Below are 21,268 nucleotides of genomic sequence, written 5' to 3'. Positions count from 1 at the left end.
GGTGACCCTAGTGGCGAACAAATTACTTCACAATTAACTTGCCATATTTTGAATATTAAAAAAATTAAACAGAGTAAAACTGACTGCATTTATTAATCCCCCCTATATTTAGATCATCATTCTGTGTAAACTCAACCAGAGATTCCTGGCTCAAAACATCATTTGTGATTATTTTTTCTGACTGAAACAAACAATTTATGGTGAAAAACAAAATATGAAATGCCATGGATCAATATTTACCAAGTAATCCATTATTTTGGAGTGGAGGGTCAAAATGACAATTTTCACCAGTGATTTTGGAGCAACATTACAGGTCAAGAAACACCCTTATGAAGGTGTCAGTGTGATATTTTTATTTGTACACAGAGATAGGTAGATCTATTACTCAAATCAGTTGACTTCAGCACCTCCTGTTGCATTATATCAGGGTTTTTCCTGCATTGAACATTTTTCGGCAGCCGTCAGAGCAAAATTTCTGGCCTCCGAAGCAAATATGATTATATAAGGCGCTGAAAGCATGATGAATAAGTGCTAAATATGCTTCTTATGTGGAACGTGGATGTGTGCGGGGTAACTGAAGGCTGGTATCACTTGCAATTCGCGGAATCCATCGAGAATCTCTCGTGCAAGTGATGCGCTCTTCTCTATCCTACTACTGTATACTGGAACACGTGTGCATGTGTAAACTGGGCTTCACTCGATATGTGAGCTCTGGTGACAGGATAGAGCAGAGCAGAACACATCCACGATTAAACTGGGCTTGCCTCGATATCATGGCGCATAAGCCTCATGTGACCCATTTGAATTCTACATGAGAGTTTTCTATTTTAAAGCGCTATGGAGCAATTCAAGCATTTCAAATGGCTACAGCACATTCAGACATTCTGAACAGCACTGACGAGGGAAAGAGAAACACCTGGACCAGCATCAATAACAAGACCTTTCACATCTACACACCCTTACTAACATTTACCACAGTAAACTTTAATAGATTTTTGCTTCAGCATTTCCACTGGAGCACGGTTCGGTTCGGCACGTGCTTCAGCAAATGATGGTAAACCTCTCGTCTCTTTCTCTTTACTTTCCTTTTTGTGACATGGTCCGTGTCTTAGCTGTTTGTTAGCGGAGTAAAACCAGGGGAAAAAAGCAGTCCTAAAAACTGGAATATGCCATCATCCTCCATAATGCACTCGCTCCAATGAGGATTGGTCTGCTCTTACACAGATCTGTTACATACATTCTACTGACTTCACAGCACCACAGTGGAAAATGAAAGTGTAACCGTGCCAAGTGGCCCGAATCGGCACAGAACGGTAACAAATTCTGGTTTTGCGATGAGAACTGTTCAGCCCGATGGTGGAAAAGCGGCTTAGGTCTGATTTCCCACCACACCTTCAAGTACAAAAATGGTTGACTTCAGAAGTTTCTAGATGCTCAGATGATAAAACAAAAAATTATAATATTCATTACAAACATGAAAAGCAACAACATATCTTAAATATTTATTGCAATTATGTAAAAAAAAAAAAAAAAAAAAAAAAAAAAAAAAAAACTTGCAACGCATACGTCAGCCACCACCAAAGACCATTTTTGACCCAGGAAAAACCCTGTATATGCCAATGATGGGAGAGAGCGCGGGTGATATGACCAAAATCTTACATCACGATATCACTCATTTTATATCACAATAACGATATACATCACAATATAGTTACATTTTTTCACACACAAACAAAATTAATTAAAATGGTTTATATAATAACCATATTATAATGCCTATTTTTGAAAAATCCAGTCATTTAATTAAATAGTTTAGAAATGAAAACTACTTCCTCTTATATAATTTTCTCTTTATTTGGAACTTGACATAGTCAGAGTTTTAAAAAACAAACAAACAAAAAAAAACCCGTGGTAATCAACCTTACCACAATGCTAACCACGATACAGACAATAATCCAAAATGTATACTGGTTGCCACACTTGTACCGCTTCATCATGTCTACCAGTATATCGCCCACCTCTATCCAAAAGTATTAAAGATATCTTAATATCCTTTTAGATTCTGGTTTGTTTTGAAAACTTTTCAAAACAAAGGTCTGAAATACAAATAATCTTTAAATTAGAAATGTATCTTTATTTGTCCACATAAAAACAATGTCAATATTCTGATTTTCGAGAGTATAAGCGAAACATGTTCAGTCAGTATCTAGCGTTTGGATTTCAGAAAAGTACATCTGTAAAGCTGTGGAACGTATCATTTTGGGTCCAAAGATCCTGAACTCAACTGATTTTCTTATTATGCTTTTTCTGCCCTAAAAGTGTCTGGGTGTCAGACAACGTAAATCGTAGAGATCACAAACTTGGGAATTCTGCTCTCTACCAGAAAATCCTAAAGGAGAGCGTCCGGTCATCAGTCCGTGAGTTGAAGCTCAAATGCAACTAGATTATGCAGCATGACAATGATCCAAAGCATAGGAGTAAGTCCACCTCTGAATGGCTCAATAGAAGCTAAATTAAAGTTTTGGAGTGGCCTAGTCAAAGTCCTGACTTGAACCCAATTGAGATGTTGTGGCAGGACCTTAAATGGGCGGTTCATGCTCGAAAACCCTCCAATGTGGCTGAACTAAAGCAGTTCTACAAAGAAGAGTGGGCCAAAATTCCACCACAGCATTGTGAAAGACTGATTGTTGCTGCTAATGGTGGCACAACCAGCTATTAAGTTTAAGGGGGCAGTTCGTTTTTAACATGGGTGATATAGGTGTTGCAAAACTATTTTGCTTCAATAATAAATCTATATATATATTTGAAAACTGTATTTTGTGTTTACTCAGGTTGCCTTTGATTTATGTTATATCTCGCTTGAAGATCTAAAACAATTTAGTATTAAAAATACACAAAAATAGAAGAAATCACAAAATGTTTGTGGTTCAGTCCCATTCAATCTCTTCCCAGCATGCACTTGGGCATGAATATTATGGTTGCATTTTTTGGTCATTTGCATAGTTTTATTTACATTGTTGTTGTTGATTTTGTGACATCAGGATGAGTTTGTTTCTCTAATAAGATGCTCAATTTGTTGATTGTTACTCTTGTTGTGTTTCATGTACCAAGTACTGAGATCTGTGCGTGCCATTTTAAAATACCTCATGTTTTTTTCCCCTCTTTGTGTAATGAGTAAAGATTTTATATTATTGGTTGAAGACAGCAAGCGCATCGTTTCCTAATATACATTTACAGGAATGTACATGAGATACTCAGAATATGGAACAGTTTAAAATCGTGTAATTAAAGTTCACAGAGTTTTAAAAAATCTGCTTAAAGTTACTTAATTTAAATATGTCATTGTTACATATGTAAAAATTAATAATTAATACACTCAACTAATTATTTAAAAGTCATGGCAGGTTGACATTTTAAGTTCAGTTAATTTACTTTAAAGTACATTAATTCAGCTTAAAAATCAATGCAAACCTAATTGCAGTTGTACAAACACATCACTGTTTTAATTTTAACTTTATTTTATTTATTTATTTATTTTTTAAAGTTATATAATTCCACCTATTAGGGAATAAATAGGCAAAATGGTCAAAAATAATAACATAATTATTTATCACAAAATGTGTCTTGGACTAGTCCAAGTAGTGACTGTTTTGTCTGTTTTTACAGTGACTGCTTTGAATTGCAATTCAGTAAATTCCACTTCCTATCATTCCAATTCAAATTCCGATTCAACTTCCTGTGGGGCATAGCCAATTCAATTCCAATTCCAACTCATGAATTGAAAGAGAGTTAATTCTAAAATTCAGAATTTTGCACAATTCCGATATGAATATGGCAATCGCACTCGGATCAGCACCACAACCATCGGTTCAAGGCTACCTGGACGAGGTGGTCTCGGACTGATTGCAAATGAAGTCTGGAGCGGTTTGCTTGTGGCGAGAATGCAATCTGACCCAACAGACCAATGAACCAAACAATATCCCTATAAAAACATGAACATGCCTGATGGATCTTTGGAGAAGAGGGTCAGCACATCACTGTAATTCATAATCAAAACCTGGATATAGCCTTTTGGCAACTGTATTAGATATAGTTGCATGTTTAAAATATGAGTTGTATATAACTCCAGAGGTAATTTTAGTACGATTGTTTTTCTAAGTTGCTCCAAGTTCTCTGCTGGTTGTGCCGACAAATCGCTTCGCTACGAAATCAGATATCAGAAGACTACAAAGGACAGTTTGTACTGCTGAGAGGATTATTGGTTAACCCCCCCGCCCCCCCCCCCCCCCCTCAAGAACTATACACTTCCAGAGTGAGGAAAAGGGCTGGAAAAATCACTCTGGATCCCACTCACCCTGCCCACTACCTTTTTGAACTGTTGCCTTCTGGCCGACGCGTCAGAGCTCTGAGCACCAGAACCATCAGGCACAGGAACAGTTTTTTCCCTCACGCTATCCATCTCATGAACAGTTAAAACTGCCCCATTGAGCAATAATTAATGTGCAGTTCACAGTTTAGTCTTTTTATATGTATCCAACACATCCAGCATCTTCTGCCATTACATTCCCTTGCACTGTATATAACAGATTTGTACTTGCACTACGTGTGTATACATACATACATACATACATACATACATACATATATATATATATATATATATATATATATATATATATATATATATACAGTACTGTGCAAAAGTTTTAGGCAGTTGTGAAAAATGTAGCATAGTGAGGATGTCTTCAAAAATAATGCCATAAATAGTTTTCATTTATCACTTAATGTTATACAAAGTCCAATAAACATAAAAAAGCTAAATCAATATTCGGTGTCACCATCTTTTAAAACAGCACCAATTCTCCTAGGTACTCCTGGACACAGTTTTTTTTTGGTTGTTGGCAGATAGGATGTTCCATGATTCTTGGAGAATTCACCACAGTTCTTCTATCTATTTAGGCTGTCTCAACTGCTTCTGTCTCTATATGTAATATCAGACAGACACGATGTTCAGTGGGGGGCTTTGTGGGGGCCATGACATCTGTTGCAGGGCTCCATGTTCTTCTAGTCTATTATATTTGCAAAAGTAATATTTGGGAGTGTAACATTTATATTTCCTATTGACACACTAAAGCTGAAGATATAAATAACCATCTTAAGACAAATGCTTTTGTGAAACATCTTATGTGCCTAAGACTTTTGCACAGTACTGTGTGTATATATATACATACATACACACACACATACACACACTACTGGTCAAAAGTTTTGAAACACTTATTCTATATTATATATTTTTTTCTTCATATTTTAGAATAATAGTAAAGTCATCAAAACTATGGAATAACATAAATGGAACTATGGGAATTATGTTGTGACTAAACAAATCAAAACTGTGTTATATTTCAGCATCTTCAAAGTAGTCACCCTTTGCCTAGAATTTGCAGACATGTACTCTTGACATTTTCTCAACCAACTTCTTGAGGTATCACCCTGGGATGCGTTTTAAACAGTATTGAAGGAGTTCCCATCTATGTTGGGCACTTATTGGCTGCTTTTCTTTATTATTTGGTCCAAGTCATCAATTTAAAAAACTTTTTTTTTTTTTATTAAATTTTAGTTTTATAATGAAATAAATTAATATGGTGGCACAATTATATTTTTGTCTACAAAACTAATTTCAAACATTTTAGCATACGCCTTCAGATCAAAAGATTTTTAAGATCATGAGAAACATTTCAGGCAAGTGACCCCAAACTTTTGACCGGTAGTGTATATTTTGTCTTACTGTGTATTCTATATATACTTTATTTTCTATCCAATTTTTATTTTTATTCTATTTCTATTTCTATTTTTTTTTTTTTTTCTTATTATTATCTCTGTCTTGTTGCTGTATTGTATTGTTGTGTACTGGAAGCTCCTGTCACCAAGACCAATTACTTGTATGTGTAAGTATACAGTCAATAAAGCTGATTCTGATTCTCTCTTTCGTATAGCGTCAGAACTCAGGTAGGGCTAAGTCAGCAACTTTGACAGGTAAAAAACTTTTTTGTACGTGGCTTTACTCTTTCCGCTGTGTGTGTGTGCACGAGAAAAAGTGCACTATGTGACCGTGAGAACAGGCAGTTCTCAATGCAGAAACAATGCAAAAACAACAAATAATGGATAAAAATAACCCTAACTTAGACAGAGTGATGGATATCATTTATTTGCAGTGCAACCTCTACACACATTTTGCACCATGCGGCGTCGTGTTGAAAGCGTGAAATAAACCAGCAGTCGAAAAGTTGACCATTTGTTTTTTTACAGGTATATCACTGTAACCGGTATACTGATGCATGATCTAAACCCTGGAACAGCGCACAAACATTCTGACCAATGATGGGACCGTTTGCTCACGTGACTTTTATTGACACTGTTTTTGTTCATTTAGAAATGTTGCCTTGTGAAAGCGAACCGAACCAAGAAGAAAATGCAACACTGTAAAAATCTGAGCCCGTTTCGGAAGAAATGAAATGAGCTACAAGTCTAAAAATGCCATGAAAATCAAAAATGTCAGCCAGGGAATAAATTTGGTTGATTTGACATGGAACAACACAGCAGCACATTTTATTAAGTGTAGGTTTTCTGGTCACAAGCAGAACTGTACCTGTAGTAAGATGTGGGTCGAGGTGGGGCATCGGGTCTGTCCTGATCCAGTTCTCTGAACACCACCTCAGGCAGCTTGACGGCCGGCCCGCTCGTGTTCACGTGATGATATGAGCTGCTGTCCTTCTTCTTCTCTTTACTCTTGTGTTTGCCTGTTTTCTGAGGCCCTTTCTCCCCATTGGTTGCAGAAGTGTCCGGTCTGTCCTTATCAATCCCCCCACCGTCACTGCCGCCCCCGTTACATGCTGCTGAGCTGCCCATTCCAGAGGATGGGATGTCTTCAGCTCCACTGTCCTCCTCCGAGAGCACATCCAGGTTTTCAAAGATGCTGATGCGATGGACTCGCCCGCGGATCTCCAATTCCACCATGCGCTGGGCCTCGCCGTAGGTCATTGTCTCTCGCATGGGTGAGTGCGAGGGTTCGGAGTGCTCCGCCGGACTACCTGGCATCGTCCCTTGCCCGGTAATCCCAGAGCCAGTACTGGAATCAGGGCCATCGCCTGACCCCATCAAGGAAGCCCGTGGAGGTCGACCTTTTCGCTTCTTCTGAGGGGTGCTCTGGGGCGGAGGTGGGTTTTCGTGGTCGTAATGGTACAGGTGGTACTCAATACCGCTGTAGCTTTTGTAAACTTTACGGCAGCTTTCCACCGGGCACTCGTAGGGGGGTTTAGTTGCCCGCAGGTTGTGGCAGAACGTCTTGACGTCAAAGTCCAGCCCCATGCTGTCTGTCGACACTACAGGGACAGGAAAAGATCCAGCTTACATCTGTGAGGACAAAAAAAAAAAAAGAGTGCAAATATTATACTTTTTAACAGAATATAGAGTTAACTATAATTTTAGGCAGCATCAAATCTGTATTAATGCGTCATATCTAACAATAAAATGAGAAATGTACTAATAAAGTTTTCCTTGTATCTGGATTAGCACATGTAGTAATTATACATAGTTGTTAAAAAGGTCTTCATCCACAAGAAGCAATCAGGCAAAGAAATGTGTTTCGGTTATGTTTTGCTTACAATTGTTCTTTTTCGGTTTCCGTTTTTGTTCCCCGGTCAAAATACATAACATCCGAATTGTCCCCCTTTTTAAAATAATAGATCAGTAACATGTGAAATTTCAATGACATATTTACCACTGAAATAGAAATGTCCCTGTTTTTTATTTCAGAAATCTGGTCACCTTATTCCACATCCATATATCAAGTTATTTACACGCTACTCACAGGAATCAAGTCTAGCGTTACCATAGTACATGTCCAGAAACCCTGCTGTTATTATGACACTCGTGTTTCCCTCCACAAATATTAAAAGAATAAACATGTGAGATATGAGCTAATGAGTGATCATACGTAAACAACATCACACACAGTTGTTCATGATAAACACTTACTACTCCAGACTCCACACTCTGACACTGAGATGAGTTTAATTCAGATCTGACGAGAAATGTGAGTGTTATTAACGGATCGTGTGTGAATTCAGATCATCACACACTCTGCATCACATCAGGAACTAAAAACGAACAAAAGGAGCTACGGCACGAGCATCGGCGGCACATTCGCCAATCCGCCATCATAGAAAACTAGCATTTCACAAATATTGGCACGACTGAATAATTCTAATTCGTGACATATGGTTAAATTATGAATATTTTTCTTTAAAATGTAAATCTTGCCAAACATCCCTATATGTTCTGGGTTAAAATGTCCCTACTTCTTTTTACGCTGCACTAACTGATGAATCAGCCGATGGGTTTCACATGGTTGCCCGCTGCTGCCTGCTCCTATTCATAATGCAAGTAGAAAAACAAGTGCTGCAGGACACTTGTTGAAGTAATGTGCTGTAGAGCCGTAATATCTAGTGTGTTCACATAGAATAAAACATTCCTCCACCATTTAATGGACATCATATGCATTTGAGCATGAGTGTAGTGCGTGTGTGAATGTGTCGCATGAGTGCAGTGGACGGTACTGGCCTACAGAGGGCGCTGATTTACATTGCAATGGGGCATTCATATTTGTGAGTGAAGCGCTTCCTGATTTGTTAGGGTTAGGTTAAGGGGCAGGGTTATACTTTATCCGACCAATCAGGCAGCACTTTTTCTGCTTTACTCATGAATATACATGACTCCCCTTGACACCATACGGTTCGGAAATTCGCGGGCGGCCAGTGTTGTCTATGGTGTACAAAGAGTGCCAAAACATGAAGAAATTATCAGTTTCGATTATATTTTCAACTGCGTTCATTATCTTGAAATTCATAAATATAAAACAACGAGAATAATAAAACCATGTTTTGAATGATGGTTTTTCATTAAATGTGCAAAAACGAGTTTGTTTTTGACAACACATTTATTATGTAGCCTTTTTAATGTCGTGTAATTATTGCAATATGCATATTGCATGTTTAGAATTTATACCATATAGTATTTATATCTCAAGAGCTCTGCTTAGAATGTCAGTGTCTATTAAAAATGACAAAAACAGTAGCTATTATGCACAAAATATGCATTTATTTTTAATGAAACTCACAGTCTTTGTGTTGTAAGTGCAGTTTGTTTGGGTTTAAACAGAATAAAGCAGAGAAGAGTGTACATCAGCATTGTTCATTCACAGAGTGCCAATGCAGAAAAATGAAAAATCAATTTAGTCCAGACACGGCAAAGTCCTGGAATTATTGCCAGATGTTTTAGCATTAAACAGCGAGAACACATTTAATATCAGAAGTCTCTTCCTTACTGGAAGCATAGCAGATCATTCTGCATAACATCCTGTACAAAGATCCAATTCAAACTGAATTGAGAGAATAATACATGTACATTATAGTAGATGATGCATTGAAACCAAACATACATAAAATACAACAGGACTGTACAATTCACAGCTTGTGCAGGCCGAAGCCATTCAAAGGTGATGTACTAAATGAAAACAAAAGGTTTCAAAGTGATCAACATCTGGAGAAGAATATGACAGGATTCGATATTAATGTGGAGGAAACAGGCTGCTAGTTACTGTATACTCCACTTTAAAACCAATTCAAATGTACATTTCTGATAAAGACTACTGATTCTAAATGAACACAACAATGATTCACTTAAACACAGAAATAAAATTGTAAAGTATATGTTGGATTGTGTATTTTGGCTACTGACACTGATTTGCACATTGTGGTGTATGTATTTCTATGGGTTAATATTTAATGCTTGCATTTTCTGGATCACTCAGGATTTATTATAAGATTTTAAGAGAGAGAAAAAACTTGTATACAATAAATAAGTCAAAACGAATGATTGCAATGCACTCCTAAAAGAAATGAAATGAACGTCAAAACTGTGCAAGTGGTCATAACAGAGCCGAACAAAAAAATCAGTAGCTATGCAAGGTAAATTAAATCGTAGCTTAATAAAAATAGTAACTCAATTCTCACATTAAGTTCTCCTCAACTTCTCACCGTAACAGCTGTGTTTTGTGCAGGAGGTTGAACTGCATGCGGGGAACTTTCTCGACACGTCAGTCCTGCATTTGACATGCTGCTACATTCTGAGGTTTCTCAATCCTGAATTCCTGAAATCAAAACTGGATCTAGTCACTACGTTTCACTGCACTGAAGCAAGGTGGCACACTTAGGCTTTTCTGCAAGAGCACACTCACATACATGCACATAAAATGCACCAAAATACATTTCATCAGTCATTCATAATGATGTGTTATGGGATCTGAGATGCTTTTGATGGCATTCAATGTACATCGCATGATCTCTCTGTAAACACACAAGCTGTTTGCATTTGTAAATACCGTTGAAACATACATAGTACATTTTGGTACAGTACACTAGTGTGGTATTGCTTATGAAGGTGCTTGTGATCAATCAGAAACTCATGCGCCAATGGCTGGAACAGAATTGAGTTTTATTGAGTAGCTACACGGTAAAATTAAAATTGCCATGCTCAATTTATTTAATGCAAACTTGCTTCTAAAGGGGATTCCAAAATGTAAACCACCAGGTCAGAAAAAAAAAAAAAAAAAAGGATAAAAATGTGAAAAGAAATTGCTATTGCATTACAAAAGAGATTTCAACTCAGCTACAAAGAAACTTGAGTTGATTCACACTTTTCAAGGAAAACGATATCATTTATCAGGGCACTACTTTTCCCCTGAATTCATATGTTGCTGTGAGGGAATTTGTCCTGTGGTCTGAAATGGTAGTGTTTCAAATGCTGGACATTTGTGTAAATAGCTACTGAAAACTTTGAAAAGCAACTTGCAAATGTTTTTTTCTTCTGACACGGTGGTTTACATTTTGGAATCCCCTTTAGAAGCAAGTTTGCATTAAATAAATTGAGCACGGCAATTTACATTTTACCGGGTAGCTAGTCAATAAAACTCAATTCTGTTCCAGCCATTGGCGCATGAGTTTCTGATTGTGTCGGTAACCAGTTGTGGTAGAGTTAGCATGATTATCCGGCTGCATTGATTAGCATTACGCATTAAACAGTGTTTGTTGCAGTTTCTGGCCTGTAGGGTGGTGCTCTCATGCAGTCCTGGCTTTGCTGGGGCACACTGGGTTGTCTGGACTTTTGACCACCAAAGGAAACGCCTGCAGTGCTGGGCTGGACATACCAGGGTACGATACCAAACCAGCTGTGGCAAACATGCCCACTGGACTGGGCAAACCGGACCACTGGTTTGGATACACTGCGGTTGGCATCATTCCAGGGAAGGGGGTAGTGGGCATCAGGTAACTGCCCCACTGAAGGATGGGGGAGGGGTTGCTGGTGATGCCATGAGGCATAATGGGACCCAGAGCTGCTGACAGTGGACACGAGAGGGGCAGATGAAACTTCTCAGCTGCTTGAGGAATCGAGCCCCTTATCTATATGAAAACAGAGAACGTGAGGTGGAGATGACCTGATCAGGCAGGTTGTACAGTGTTCATTACACGTATCGCACAAGTTCCACGGTGCAAGTTCCGCTCTGTGGCACTAAAAGCGAGTTCACTCCAAACGTGTTTTTGCGTACATCTGCACTATTTCAATTGATTTTCATTGTAATGAAATTCACATGCCCTTAATGGATGTCTTATATACATTTACATTTTTAATAACTTTTATTATTATTATTATTATTAAAATATTAATGCTATTATGTTTATCAAGGATCCACCGATATGAAAATTTGGGGCCGATACTGATACCGATTTAAACAAAAAACTATTGGCCGATGCCCATATTTTGCCACTCACCTTATTTTGTCATTAGATCACTGTTTTGCTCAGAAATTAGGTTTTAAAAATGTACAAAGAGGCACAAAAGCATTTTATTGTTCTAAAAATAAATAATTTTCATTGAACATGGATTGGACCTGTTGAACACACAACAGGCCAAAAATTTAAAGAGAGACACATTGAAAGATACATAGAAGATAAAAATATATATTGAAAAAGTTTGAAAAAATAATGATAATGATGAGTGAGGTGGGGGAAAAAAAATATTTTTTTTGTACATCTAAAACATTTTTGCACTTCTGTTTTTGCAGTTCAAAACAACAGAACTGTTTTTGTTTTTTTTTCCTCCCCTTTTTCTCCCCAATTTGGAATGCCCAATTCCCAATGCCTGGCTGGAGTCACTCAGCACACCCTGGATTCGAACTCTCGACTCTGATGGTGGTAGTCAGCGTCTTTACTCGCTGAACTACCCAGACTCCCCCAACAGAACTGTTTTTAGTAAAACATCATATCATGCATATGTTGGGCAATTCCACGAAAATGTCAGTCACATCATAGAAAAAATAAAAAAAGTTACCAAAGGGACAAAATGTCCTTTTAAGTTCTATTGTGGTTCAATGGATAATGCCATTCACCCCACTAGAGGGTGCCGCTTGCTCACACAATGCTGACAGAAGCACTGACTGAATCGCTGAATGAAGTCGATTTTTAAGCTAAGTTTAGTAATTGTGCAAGACAATACTGCGATTTCAATCTTAACTCAATCAATAATGCAGCCTTAATGGATACTATACTGATGTCTCAGAAGTCAAAGTTTGTTTTGGATGGTTTTACCTTATCATGTATAGTTAAATGCCGCTCTCTCAACTGTCACGTCTGTATTAACAGTTTTTCCTCATTAATGTGAGAATGAGAATGAATATAAAATTTATATAATATTTATAAAAATAAATATTATATGTTCTTAGGAGTGCCAACCCTTCTACATTCTGTGGCTATCATTGTTTCTGGACTGTGCATTTGAATTCACAGAGTTTTTACAAAGTTGATAATTATAAATGAACCATTGTTTTTTCATATAGTTTTTTTCATGCTTAAAACTGATTTGCTGATGGTTTTAATTTGGTCTATAATTGTCTGATAAATTTCATTGGCCGATACATTGTGCATCCCTAGGTTTTATGTTTGTAGTGATTTTTTAATTACCATTGTGCAAAAAGACATAAAACAATTCTTAAATATCAGTTCTGCATATCAGTTAACAAACATAAAAATTATCATACTTGGTTGCAAAAAATCATTATCAGTCCATCTATAGTCACTACTGACACCATGCACTGTTATCATTTTTCCAGATAAAACAATGCCAATAGCATGGCAGCATTTCAATTTCGTGTGTCAATAAGGATGTCCATGTGATTTCAAAGGACAACAAAGGACAGCATCTAGTACCTGGTTGGAGACTCTGGTCTTTGGAGGGTTGGTCTGGAAGTTTTGATGAGATCTCTGTTGTCTGATCCAACTTGCGGAGGGGCGGGGCTGAGAGGCGGAGCCAAGCGTTTCTTTCGTCCAGTCATCAACCAGCTTGTGCAGGTCATCTGTGAATGTACCAGTCTTATTGTTGCTGTTGTTGGTCTGAGCCTGAACGAGTGTTGTGATTGGCTGAGGGGATGCAGCAGGCATGGCGATAGCAGGTGAGTGTTGATTGGATGCTGATGTCAAGTGGGCGGCACCAGTACGTTGAGACCCTGGGAGAAAGACAGAGAACTAACTCAAAAACAACTCCAAACTTCACCCTGAACAAGTCCTCTGTAATAAATCCACTGCTTAAAGACAGGCAGTATGACTCGTCACGCAATTTTATCATTTAGTGATTAGGATATGACTCTGGAACCGTAAGTGCGAGAATAAAAATTCCTAGAGTCAAGCTGATTTTTGGAGAAACCTACTAGGCTGTTTGTCTGATTCGCACAAAATTTGGTATACATCATCTACAGACGCTCCTGACCAAAAGTTATCAAACGAATCTAAATATGTCAATCCATTTCGAAGACATAAGCAATTACATTAATTGACCAATTTCTACTTTCTACACAATGCCCAAACGTAACGAAACCCGGTATACATAGACAACAGGACATTTTGAGGATGCAATTATGTAATATTTTGTAAAATTCTGGCAAAAGGGGGTGCTACAACTAAAAAAACCTCTCTTAACGCTGCTGCCGTTTGATCGACAAAGTTCAAATCAAATATGCATCATCTTTGGGTCAAGTGCTAACATATCCTTGAAATAATGATTTGATAATTCAACAAAAATGTCCACCAGAAGCCAATCAAATATCAGCAGCTATTAACTTGTGTTGTGAACGGCTGATCGTTATGAAATTTGCCGTTCTCATACAGGTTGCCAAAACTAGGCTTTATACCAAATTTTGTGAGAATCCACCATAAGGTTGTGCTATAATAAACTGATTTTCATTTTTGCTAACAATAGAACCGTAATTGCTAGAGTATGGGAACTAAATGCGTGCAAGTATAACGGGACTGCGTGCTTGCAATGTGTTGACCAAGCATTTACATCTGCATTTGTGAACTAGCGTAGTGTAGAATGTGTTTCTCACTTTAAAATAAGCAGCTGGAGGATTACAGATCAAACCAAAGAACAAAATAATATCATAAATGCACTTAAAAAAAATCATAAATGCAGATATTCAAGATTTTGAATAAGCACTTCACTGTATCATACAGACTTTTTCAGCATGCACTACGAAAAAGAACATTTCCACATTAACAAAGCGATGGTGACACACATCTCACAACCTGCTGTTTCAAACAGAAAAGACAGCAGTAATCACACATGTGGCCATGCCAAACAACGGAAATGCAAATGACAAGTAAACAAAAGACAGACAGAAGGACGATGACTGAAGAAAGAAATGAGATATTTACTACTGCTGCGCTCTTTGCCTAGACAGAGTCGTTTGAGAGTGGACCCTACGAGATCAAAACAGCACACAGAGACCATTAGGGGGTGGGGCAAAGCACACAGCACAGCCCACTGGACAGCTGCTGCTGGACAGCAAACCACAGCAACCTATCAGTGAACAGACACCAGATCAGGTGTAGGAAGGCTTCATCTGTGATGTAATGAGGTGGGTGGGGGTCTTATTAATGGCTTATGAACTACAAAGTTCTTCTGCATGGACAACCTTCATATAATGTACTCTTCATGATGACGTCTGAGACTCTTGTTTGACTAAACTGTCCTACTTTAAAAACCCCATGAAATGATTTTACAAACGTATGACATATGGAAGATGCTTATGATTTTGTATTTCTAGGCTGTATCTCTGCTTACTGTCATAGCATAAGATAGATGGAAGGGTTTTATATAATTTAGGGGGAGGGACATTCTCATTCTAGAGATCATTTTATTAGAGAAGAGTTTGTCTACGCCCCTGTGGACATGATGATGTCATCAATATTGTCAGTCCATTTTCCAGAGAAGATAAAGACCGCAATATTTGCATGCAAATATTTGCTAAAAGTTAATCTTGGACACTAGTGGAGTGATTCTCAACAGGTGGATCACAGATATATTGCAGACAGTCATGCATAATTATGATAGCAAAATTAGGCAGATGCCAACATGTTAGTATGATTTGCCCTCATCCTAAAAACAAAACAAATACAAAGACTAAATTAAATTAGGGCTGTTGATTTAATGCATTAATTTAGCGCAATGAATTATAAAAAAAAAACAATTACGAGTTAAAACGGTTAATCATGCTCTCTGATCATGCATAAATTCCCTAATAATCAAAGCAATTCAAGCACCTTCATGTTTTTGCATTTCCTAGTCAGCAGGGGGCAGTCAGTGCTGCTCCAGCTGTACAGGCACACTTACAGAGAGCAAACAGCAGAAAATATAATGAGCCTTACACAGCAGGACGCGCTCTTGTTCAAATACTGCTAGACAGAACACACGCAGAATGCAGGGGTCTCAAACAAACTACGTTTAACTAGACACAATGTCCTAAAAACACAGTGCTTATGGCACGAGACGCTGAAAATCAAAAAGATGACACAGGCACAGTGAGACGCTCCAAAAGTCTGATGCAAGAACATGTCTAGTGAGAAAAAAGTCCACCTCGGACAGATTGAAGAATTCAATGGTAAACTGGATTACAGCCCAGTGAATGGTTAGTTTCAATTTTATGGGACTAAAACAAACAATATATTGACTTTTAAACACACTTTTTCTATTTTCTAATCAATTCCTTACTCTTCTGCCATAATAATGTAATGTTTTTGAATTATTCAATATATTTATCATTATATACCTGTCATATATTATAAATATAATTTAATTACATATATTTTGAATAATTTTTACTCTTAAAATATGTAAATATATGATTAATTGCAATTACGTTATACATAATAGGTTTTTTAATTGTTTGACAGCCCAAAATGTAAACTTGATGTCCAATGTGAAGCAAAACCAGCTGAGATCCAGTACACTGGCATGCAGATGCCCTCAAAGCAAACAGACATGGCCGAAAAGCTACAAAAGTCCACTTTTGATTTTATGAGGTCTTTAAGAGCAGAAACTAATGACAGTGACTGAATCTTTAGTCATCTTATATGCTACATGTCTGTGGCAGTGAGTGAAAACAATGAGCATTTAAGACTCTTAAATCAACACTTCAACCACAAAATCTCCAACAAGTGACACTATTTTAGTTGGTACTTTCCATCTGAAACATGCTTGTATATGCTGAGAAACTTGTGCTACACATAACAGTGAACATTTAAAATATAAACAGGAAAAATATAATGAAACTGAATTTAAAAAAGCTATTCAAAATTTGGATACAAAAAATGAATGTGGAAGAGTAGCATGTGGAATTTTGCTTTGCAATGCAAAACTACCCTGAAAACAAATCTTTTATGTTCAGTAAATCCTAAGAAAGTAAATTCGACACACTGAAGGCTGGAATAATAACTATATATAGTATTTCATATTTTAGTAGTAAACTGTAAATTACATTTTCCACAAATATTCCAATATAGTTAATGGCAAGATCACTAAATATTAAATATTACAATAACTTTCAGACTGTCAACTGAATTTTAATCAAATTAATTACATAATGTGCCAATTAATTAATCAACTTAATCGCACATCAGGATTTACTGAGAAAAGCGCCAAAACAAAGATCATTTTTGTATGTAATAATTACATTCTAAATATGATATTATGTCTAATGTATATTAACATACAGATAATTCAAATACATCATATATTGTAGCAGCAGACAAGTAAAGCATTTATACAATACAAAAAGTGTCTATAAAAAATAAAATACTGTTTGTTTTATTTCCATATCATTGAACATAAAACTATTATTGACCTACTTCCCTCGATGCTCGATTTTTAATTGTTGGTCTTTGTACTCGTGCGTCAGACGGACGTGTTTGGAGCGTCTCACTAGTTTTCAGCATCTCTAGTCATAAGTGCTGTGTTTTTAGGACGCTGTGTCAAGTTAAACGTAGTTTAAAACGTTGAAAAACATGTCTGGAGATGGAAGACTGTGCTGCTGTCCTAAGTTTTCTGTACAGCTGGAGTCGCGCTGACTGCCCCCTACTGACACAGATTCACTAAAACATCAAGGTGCGACATCAAACTTGAATTGCTCCGATGCTAAGATGTTCTTTATTACGGAAATAACGTACGAGTCGGGGGCATGATTAATTGTGTTCATTTTTTACACGTTACTTTTTACATAATTAAATCGCACCAAATTAACATGTTAAATCGACAGCCTAAAATATTTTAGAATACGTCACTATATTAATCACTAATATTTTAATCTATTAAAAATATTATTACTAAATATCATTCTGACAAAAAGGAGACCAAACATAGAAGAAACTGGCATTTGACAGAATTTCCAAATGACATATTTGACCCAATTATAATAAATAATAAACAGAACCAAAAATCAACCTTAATATAGAGGAACAAAATACTAAAAGTGAAAAGTAACAGAAAGAAATTGTAAACATATCACACTTTTGGGACAGCGACATTTTAGACTCATGCAAGTGACAGCCAAATAACAGGAAGTGAGGTAAAAAAATAATTAATACAGCCCTGATGGTCTCCATAGCGACCAGCTCGTGCCCTTGTCATGCTCGTCTTCCGATTCCAAACGTGAGAAAACCTCCAATCATTGTCTTATTCTGGCATTGGGCTTTTACATGGAGAGACATTAGGAAAGGAAATAATGCACAGATATAGAGAATACAAAGGATTTGGCAGACACATCCACACACACTCTCTCTGCTTCAGGCTCCAGGCCGAGAATGGCCATGTTCAGGGGGAAGACACAGCTCATGTTACTAAAGCTGCAGCCCAGCATAAAGCATTTGCACAGAGGAGAAATGAAAAGAAACTCCGGAGCCTGAAGACATCTGCTACTTTCCATGAACAGGGTACAACTTTGGTGTCCCATTACTTTTTAAGTATTAGAGGCACAAGTCCCATGTTTTTTGTTGTTGTTGTTGTGAGGAGTATTATATGTGATATAAATCAAATAACATGAATAGTGGGTAGTTTTAAACACTTCAACTGTCTGTATCCCTCTTTAAAAAGTGATTTTTTTTTACCTTCTCGACTGTATTCAACAATTAAAATCACACAACAGTGTGTTACCATACCATACTTGTTTACTAATTTTAATAAGCAAAAGCAATGTTTAGCTATGTCCTACATTTTCTATGCAACCCTGTTACCACATGATTTTCACCCTGTTACAAAAAAGTAACAGTTAATAACATTATTTGGACCCTTTCTTCAGCATGGGAAGGAAAACAAATCTCATTCTGTGTTCCCAATTTTTACAAATACTGTTATGTTGACTGCATTTTTCAGGCTCAACTCAACCCTGCTGCTCAAGTTACTGGAAGAATTCTTTTTCTTTAATTTATGGGAAATGTAAGCAGATTAATGACAAACAAACATGTGGTCCCAAACTAGGAAACCCCATACTGTTTAGTAGCTAAATATAGTCTAAATCTGCTCATATTTTTAACCATGTTATCTATTATTTTATTAAATTCTTAAAGGAATTTTCCGGGTTAAATACAAGTGAAGCTCCATTGACAGCATTTGTGGCATGATATTGATTACTATAAAACATTATTTGAAATCATCCCTAATTAAAAAAAGAATGAATAATAAATAAATAAATCTGGGTTACAGTGAGGCACTTGCAATGGAAGTGAATGGGGCTAATCCATTATCATTCAAATATATTATTTCAAAAGTATAGCCATAAGAAGTACACATTATATATGTTAACGATTTAAGTGTGATAAAATCGCTTACTAATCTTATCAATGTAAAGTTAATTGCAATATTACAACTTTGTTACCATGATGGCACAAGGCCATGAACCCAATAAGCAATTTTATCACACTAAAATCATGTTAACATGCATCTTACTTTTGAAACAGTGAGTATTTTCACGTTAATGGACTGGTCCCATTCACTTCCATTGTAAGAGCCTCACTGCAACTTTACCGTCAATTTAACATGTATTAAACCAGAAATGATCCTTTAATGTTTTTTTGTTGTTGTTGTTGTTGTTTTGTTAGAAAATAACAACAAATCAGGGTTTTAAACTACTATAATATTTCATATTTACACATGTCCCACATTTTGGTAACAGGCCTTAAACAAATGACAAACTCGCAAAAATTAAGAATTTTTTCATTGAGGTGCTTCAGAAATCTTCAGGAGGACAACCTCAGGTCAATCGTCAACCTGAGGAGGTCAAAATAAACCTACAATAATGTATTACATATATTATAATTTTGCACTCTATTCATGGAAAGTGCCGTATGACATGGAAATTAAATGGCCATAAATGAGTGTGTGTTCATGGAGATGAGAGGAAAATTAAAATGAAATGAGTCGAGACATGCAGAAAGAAAGAGGAGAAAAGGAATGATGGTTAATAGAAGAAAAGTAGAACAAATACAAACAGATGGACAAAGACACGGGTCCACTGAGGAATCTAGTGCATGGTTTGCTACTAGATTTATAGGTGACTCGCTCAGATGTTTGGTGGTAAACGGTCCAGCCTGTGAACAGATGAATATAAGAGAGAGAGAGAGAGAGAGAGAGAGAGATGTAACAGCAGGAAGCGGTCTGATCAGACACGCATTATATCAGCACACACAACAACACGGGTCAAGCGTATAATGTTCACGTGGCTTTGTATCATTAGCCACTTTCACAAATGAACCCATTTAATGTTGTATAAATGTTCAATTTCTGTATTAGCTTTTCCATTAAAATACCCACATCTGTTATTAGCAACAGCTTGTTGTGTTTTTACATATTGCTATCATTCGCACACCACTGACTGCACAAAGTCAATAATGACTGTAAACAGTAGTGTATGTATGCCAATCAAATCAAAATTTAAATTCTCTTTCCTATCTCAGCTTAATACGCAGAGACAACTATAAGTAAGACTTTTATGCGTAGATTTCGATTAAAAGTGTAACAGTGTGGCATTATGTGGTTTGTTTGAACAGCCTGTCAAGCCTGGCACAACAACACTGACTCAACCAATGGTATGAGTGTGGGGCGGGGCTATCTGATTGTACAACCAATGGAAGATGGGGGAGTGTTCTGGTATCTGTTTTAGAACTATTAACTCGGTAAATTCTGATCCATTTTTGGGCTACTGCCTGCAATTTTTCACACTCAAATTTAAAAGCTCACCATTCACACACACACTGTGGATTTTTTTAAATTTTTTTTATGTTTTGTAATTCTGGTTCTGTTGACACTATCTCACTTTGAAAAGTCTTATTTCATTCCACTAGATTGCAGCAAACACTACAAAAAAAATCTTTATTTTCTCTATCACATTCCATCACAATATACAGATCTGAAATGTAGGTGGCACTCTAACATATCTCAGCCCTCGCAGATTTGCTCGTCCATAGGCATTCAGTCTAATTTTCAGTTTATGCACCACCCTCATTGTTTCATTGAATATCTCGGCCTCTGAGTGGACTAGAAGCTCAATCTAGGTGTCATTAGAAAGCTGAGATCCACATCTTTGCGACGGTAGATCAAAGTTTATCATCAAATGTTGAAAACATATTTCTATGATTATTTGTTTAGCATACTTTTCCTGCTGGACGTCTAAGATATAACATTGGATTATTCACACAAGCAAGCTCACAGACAAGTAAACAATGGCTAATTTTTTAGACAACTCCCTAAGGTAAATGCAGAGATAAAGTTTTTAGCTATTTGGGGCTTACAGCAGCAATGATCGGTGCATAAAAGACAGAGATGTATTTGA

The 21,268-nt window shown here is 36.8% G+C and overlaps 2 protein-coding genes across 3 annotated transcripts in view; both read right to left on the bottom strand.

Moving 5' to 3' along the window:
• The window catches only part of LOC127424006 (peregrin-like), a 34,785-nt gene extending 24,239 nt beyond the window's left edge, over positions 1-10,546 (bottom strand). The window contains exons 1-2 of one of the 2 annotated variants that reach the window (XM_051668757.1): positions 10,098-10,546; positions 6,650-7,413 (exon numbers count right to left, since the gene is read on the bottom strand). In XM_051668757.1, coding sequence (XP_051524717.1) covers positions 6,650-7,368 — 719 coding nt within the window. In that variant the 5' untranslated portion in view covers positions 7,369-7,413; positions 10,098-10,546. Of the gene's footprint in view, positions 1-6,649; positions 7,414-8,037; positions 8,178-10,097 lie in introns of those variants that run through there. The other variant, XM_051668758.1, reaches the window with a different exon arrangement.
• A 485-nt stretch (positions 10,547-11,031) lies between these two features.
• Positions 11,032-21,268, bottom strand: part of LOC127424035 (serine/threonine-protein kinase WNK2-like) — a 119,049-nt gene continuing 108,812 nt past the window's right edge. Inside the window, exons 25-28 of the mRNA XM_051668818.1 lie at positions 19,929-20,027; positions 14,823-14,867; positions 13,323-13,618; positions 11,032-11,519 (exon numbers count right to left, since the gene is read on the bottom strand). Of these exons, the coding sequence (XP_051524778.1) occupies positions 11,178-11,519; positions 13,323-13,618; positions 14,823-14,867; positions 19,929-20,027 (782 nt within the window). The 3' untranslated portion in view covers positions 11,032-11,177. The remainder of the gene's footprint in view (positions 11,520-13,322; positions 13,619-14,822; positions 14,868-19,928; positions 20,028-21,268) is intronic.

The sequence above is a fragment of the Myxocyprinus asiaticus genome, chromosome 33, assembly GCF_019703515.2.
Source record: "Myxocyprinus asiaticus isolate MX2 ecotype Aquarium Trade chromosome 33, UBuf_Myxa_2, whole genome shotgun sequence".
In the NCBI taxonomy this organism is placed as follows: Eukaryota; Metazoa; Chordata; class Actinopteri; order Cypriniformes; family Catostomidae; genus Myxocyprinus; species Myxocyprinus asiaticus.
Note: the sequence above shows the minus strand (reverse complement) of the source record. Positions and strands in the feature narration are given on the sequence as shown.